Source organism: Mizuhopecten yessoensis, unplaced genomic scaffold (assembly GCF_002113885.1).
Source record: "Mizuhopecten yessoensis strain PY_sf001 unplaced genomic scaffold, ASM211388v2 scaffold1923, whole genome shotgun sequence".
Taxonomy (NCBI): Eukaryota; Metazoa; Mollusca; class Bivalvia; order Pectinida; family Pectinidae; genus Mizuhopecten; species Mizuhopecten yessoensis.
The window spans coordinates 531,687-537,686 of NW_018404289.1; the positions used below are offsets into that span (position 1 = coordinate 531,687).

General features: G+C 38.7%; 1 protein-coding gene across 1 annotated transcript in view; it reads right to left on the bottom strand.

Moving 5' to 3' along the window:
• LOC110442666 (E3 ubiquitin-protein ligase rnf213-alpha-like) overlaps positions 1–6,000 on the bottom strand; it is a gene marked incomplete at its 5' end in the record, with an annotated part of 110,026 nt that overhangs the window by 98,378 nt on the left and 5,648 nt on the right. Inside the window, 4 exons of the mRNA XM_021486376.1 lie at positions 260–501; positions 1,492–1,612; positions 1,775–1,897; positions 2,820–3,017. Coding sequence (XP_021342051.1) covers positions 260–501; positions 1,492–1,612; positions 1,775–1,897; positions 2,820–3,017 — 684 coding nt within the window. The remainder of the gene's footprint in view (positions 1–259; positions 502–1,491; positions 1,613–1,774; positions 1,898–2,819; positions 3,018–6,000) is intronic.

The following is a 6,000-nucleotide window of genomic DNA, read 5'->3' on the forward strand; positions in this document are numbered from 1 at the left end:
GTTGTTATCAAACGATGAATCACTTTTCAAACTTTTCTCCAAATCAGCTCTTTTGATAATTTGTTTGGGCCTTTTAGAAGAACAAAAAGCCCAACTTTAATTAACAGTAATCTGAATTCTCTGTGCCATTAATCTTTTAGGTTTCTGACACAATTCAGTGTTTAATGCAAGACCCAATTCAGTGTTTGACATAGGTAAAATAGCAAACAGACACAGACAGGTGCTTGATATGAAAATAGGACAAGAAAATTGTGTTTACTTTCTGTACGGGTTGCAGGCTGCAATGATCTTCAGACTGCGACACAGTTTCAGTTGATTGCCCCCGATGGTACGGTCACACATGATCTCCTTGATCAGACCAATGGCTTCTGTGGTGTTAGCTTCATCAAAGAACAGAACAGTTTGGATGTGTTGTCCATATGTGTCTGCATTTTCTCTGGCGATGTTTTCTGCTTCCTCCACTTTCTTTATGATATCCTTGGTTTTTGTTCCTCCATGGACCTACCATAGGTTTAAAATTCATTAAAGTACTTGCATTAAATCACAATTCGAACAAGCAAATATATCACTATATCAGACTTTGAAAAAAGTAAAAAGTATCACCACCAAAGTAATTCATCACCAATAAATCTTTGAAAAGTTTGTTTGGGGTTTTAATTAACTTTCTTACATCAGTGAAGGTCAAATAAAGACAGGTACCTAAGGAGACAACGACAAAAAGAAAGGTTGAGGAAGTAAGAAAAGCTATGGATTCGAAGTGTTGAAAAGGAATCAGCAGTACCCTAATGGCCTATCTATCATTTCCTATCAGTAAATAAATGGCAGACATTGTTATTTAGAGGAAACTGACACATTATCTTGTGCCAATGCTTGTTCTGCTGTTTTTTATCCTGGGAACTTTCAATGGCTGCAGATTGGGCCAAATCTCATCAGGACATAGGTGTGAAACAACTCAAAATACATACATTGGTACAGAAAAGACTGTTTGTGTATGAAATGTCACCAGAGTATCTATTTATATAGGTCACGCTTAGAGATAAATTTAACGGGCTAAATTTACATAATACCACCATTTATTCTCAACAGTTAACTAAATGGTGATAAGAGGCCATAGAGCCTTAATTACTCGTCCTTTTTCATCTATTTTATGTGTTTTTCACTTAGATGACAATTGTGACCTTGTGCGTTTGTCTAGGTAATTGATTTAAACAAATGAACTTGCCAACCTAGCAATCTACAAAACAAATGTCATGACTCTAGGCTTCATCTTTTGGAAGATGATGTCTTTAGAATTGATGGTATTTAAAGAAGATTCGTGTATTTTATTTCAAAATTGCATAGCCTTTTATACAACCAATTATGTGGCCAAATATCATGACAACAGACCTCACATTTATTTCAGGAAAAAACTTTATGCAAAACAGATACTGGATATTGCATGGTCACATAAGCTCAGAAACATTCAAGGCAAGTGAGCTAGAAATGACTTACCTTCATGAGGATCATGTTTTTGAGGTCCACCCCCGGGGGACACTGAAGCTCACACATAAACTTGACTAGACGAGTTTTACCACATCCAGTCTCCCCCATGATGATGACAGGGATATCACATCTGAAGAAATAAATAGAAATTTGAAAAAGATCCATGGAGTATTTTTTGAAAAATAGCCATAACAAGAATTGTTTAAGGACAGACAACTGACAAAAGGATGGTCGGGTGGAGCACAGTACACGAACGAATGAGTTAAAATGTGAAGGCAGTTAATGTACTTACTTGAACCTCATGTAGATGGCCATGATTTTCTTCACGTTGTCTGTGGTCAGTTCATATGTATCATCTGGATCATGAGGCATCTCCATTCCCATCACACTGCATAGTTTCAAAATCTTCTCATGTCTAAAGAAAGTGAAAGATGGAACTTCTCAACACAAGGCAAAATATGATAAAAAGAAATTCATTGATTTTTCAATTTCGTTTTTCCACCTAGCAATGTGTAAATTAATGTGACCAGTCATAAATTAAGTAACAAATTGTTTCATTGAAGTATGTGACCTTCTACCATATAAATAAAGGAGGGTAATACCATTTATATGTCAAAAGTATGACAGAATATCAATATTTTCACAAATATGAAGCAGTAATGAAAATATTGGTAAATTCTGTCATAGGAGTCTAGTGTCATCAACCTTGAAAACGTTGCATGCCGTTTTGAATGGGCTACTACTCAATGGAATCCTCTTTTTTCTGCATATATCTGGTAATGTTGTAAATTTTGTATCTCAGTGCAGTGAATAGGAAGAACCTTTTTGATTGGTCAATACCAGAAGTGATATCTTCACACTGTAACAAATATCACTTTTGATATCTGTCACATTGATTTTTTCATGTTCATAGAATACAAAATCTTTGTAGTAAAAAAGTAATAAGTAAAATTTTCCCTTTCTACTTTCTTAAATGTAGGAAATAATGACATTCTTTCCTATATTGTGGTAAAATTATGACCTTTTACACACAGTACAAAGCAGTAAAATATTAATCCAATAAGTTTTGGCATATCATATCATAAATTTAACAATAGTAGGAGACAGTGTATAACAGATGCCCCAGACTAAGGTGCATGGTGAACAAAGGCCAGAACTATGTATATATATTGAAGCAAGATACTTGCTTTTAGTATACAGCATTCCACCATCATAAGTCTCACATAAAAAGTAGCAATTTTAGAGACACAGTTTATGAAATAGTCTATTTGCTTCCGGAAGTACAAGTGAGGTATTTAAATTAATCAACAAAAAAGAGTCAATTTATCTGCTCTGACCTTTGCAGACCATCAAAGTTCTCATCAATGTTAACTTTGTTTCTGATGAGACTGTCCTGGAGTTCCCTTTGCATTATGTGCCGCTCCAGAACGGCCCCAGTTTGTTGGTCCAGCATGTCACCTGTTGTTCTCTGGATCTTGAACCCCACAAATGTCATTGAGTGATGATCAGGGTTAAAGAACAAATAGGGATGGGGGCTGTGAATGGAAGCAGAACAATATTTTCATTTGACCCATATAATACATAAAACATTCTTTAAAATCTAGGTTAAATAAAGATGGATGAAAGGAGAGAAGAAAAACCCATTCATTTAATTCCAATAACACAGAAAAATATTTCATTTAAAAGATTCAAGTTTCCTACAGGATAAAAATAGTCAAATTGATGTAAAGAAAAGTTTTGAGTTTTAAGAGAACAGCGGTACTTCCCAAAGGTATCTCTTCATTTATATCTACTTCAAATACAAACATGTAACATTAACAAAAGGCCCAGAAGACCTGTATCGCTCACCTGGATATCTAAGCAATCGTGGCAAAACATTCTCCAAATAAGATCCCATGTAATGGGCCAGACCCCAAGGCCAATCCCTGTAGCATATCTGTATTAGATTCTTCATGCCCAGCAACTTTATGTATGGTTCTGGGGTGGGGATCTCAACTGTTTCCAAGCTGTGACTCAGAAACTAGGAGTGTGGCCATACCCCAGAGTCAATTCTGATATCATGACTGCATTCGTCTCTTTATGCCCAGCATTTGTATATATAGTTTTGGGGTGTGGACCTCAACCATTTCAAAGTTGTGACTCAGAAACTAGGGCTGTAGGCCTAGGGGTGTGGCCAGACCCCAGGGTCAATTCTCATATCATGACTGCATTCGTCTCTTTATGCCCAGCATTTGTATCTATAGTTTTGGGGTGTGGACCTCAACCATTTCAAAGTTGTGACTCAGAAACTAGGGCTGTAGGCCTAGGGGTGTGGCCAGACCCCAGGGTCAATTCTCATATCATGACTGCATTCGTCTCTTTATGCCCAGCATTTGTATATATAGTTTTGGGGTGTGGACCTCAACCATTTCAAAGTTGTGACTCAGAAACTAGGTCTGTAGGCCTAGGGGTGTGGCCAGACCCCAGGGTCAATTCTCATATCATGACTGCATTCGTCTCTTTATGCCCAGCATTTGTATATATAGTTTTGGGGTGTGGACCTCAACCATTTCAAAGTTGTGACTCAGAAACTAGGTCTGTAGGCCTAGGGGGGTGGCCAGACCCCAGGGTCAATTCTCATATCATGACTGCATTCGTCTCTTTATGCCCAGCATTTGTACATATAGTTTTGGGGTGGGAATCTCAACCATTTCAAAGTTATGGCCCAGGGGTCAAGTCTGCAAGGGTGGGGCAGACCCAAGAGCCATTCTGGAAGCATATATGCATGTCTCTGTATACCCAGCAATTGTATATACGGTTATAGGGTGTGGACCTCAACCATTTCAAAGTTGTGACTCAGAAACTAGGTCTGTAGGCCTAGGGGAGTGGCCAGACCCCAGGGTCAATTCTCATATCATGACTGCATTCGTCTCTTTATGCCCAGCATTTGTATCTATAGTTTTGGGGTGTGGACCTCAACCATTTCAAAGTTGTGACTCAGAAACTAGGGCTGTAGGCCTAGGGGTGTGGCCAGACCCCAGGGTCAATTCTCATATCATGACTGCATTCGTCTCTTTATGCCCAGCATTTGTATATATAGTTTTGGGGTGTGGATCTCAACCATTTCAAACTTGTTACCCAGCAACTATGTCTGCAAGGGTGGTGCCAGACCCTAGAGTCATCTTGGAAGCAAATGAGCACATCTCTTTTTACTCAGCAATTGTATATATGGTTATAGGGTGGGGATGTCAACCATTTCCAAGTAATAAACTACTTTTGGCCCCAACCCTTAGCCCAGGGGGTCAGCCTGTCCACTTGTACAATTGTTAATCCTAACCAGGAAGGGATGCTTCCAACAATATAGTCGATATCCATCGCCGAGTTCCAGAGGTCACTTAAAGCAAAACAGCCAAATTACCCTTTTTAGCCCCGCCCCTCAGCCCCCTGGGGCGTCAACCCCCACCATTTGCACAATTTTGAATCCCACCTACCTAGGGATGCTTCCAGTCAAATATGGTTGACAACCATCACTTAGTTCAGAAAAGAAGTCGCTTAAAGCAGTATACCCAAATAACCTTTTTTGGCCCCGTCCCTAAGCCCCCAGGAGGCTCAGCCCAACCATTTGTACAATTTTGAATCTCTGCCATGAATGCTTCTGACCAAATATGATTGATACCCAGTGCATAGTTCTACAGAAGAAGTAGCTTATAGCCAAATTGCCCTCTTTTGGCCCCGACCCTCAGCTCCCTGGGGGGTCAGCCCCACCATTTGTACAATTTTAAATCCCTACCACCTAAGGATGCTTCCAGTAAAATTTAGTTAAATTCCAATCAGTGGTTAAGAAAAAGAAGTCATTTGAAGAAATTGTTGACGCACGGACGACACACGACGACACCATGTTATGGAATATGAGAAAATATTTTTCACTAAGGCATCTCCTGAGATAAACACTGTCTTCTTAATTACTGTAAGACTGTGTTTGGAGTTTGACACACTTACTGTCCCTGACCCAAAAGCTGAGGAACAAAGACAGAACAATATATGCCTATTCCATGCTATGACTCATGCACTTAAGACTCACAGACTCGCTTTGTATGACAAGTTACATAGTATTACCTAGAAATCTTATGATATAACAAGAGGCCCAATGGGCCTGCATCGCTCACCTGGTATAAAACTCACACTTGTAACCTTAAAAGTGATCTAAAATAAAGCTACAGGCAAAATATCAGTATTTATGATTAAAATTCGTTCAAAAGACCCTGTTAATTTTTTTTTAAACATTTCACCCCTGTGATTGAAAGTCGAACAAAGTCATTATGTTGAACACATTGTATAGCCTTTCATCTCAGGATGCAACTTGCAAAGTATAAACATCCTGGGACCCATGGTTATTCATAAGAGGTTGTTTAAAGATTTTAAACAAATTTGACCCCTGTGACCTTGAATATAAGTCAAAGTCATTCACTTTAACAAACATAGTAGTCCTTGATCCCAGCATATGCTACTAACTAAATATCAACATCCTGAGCCTTTTGG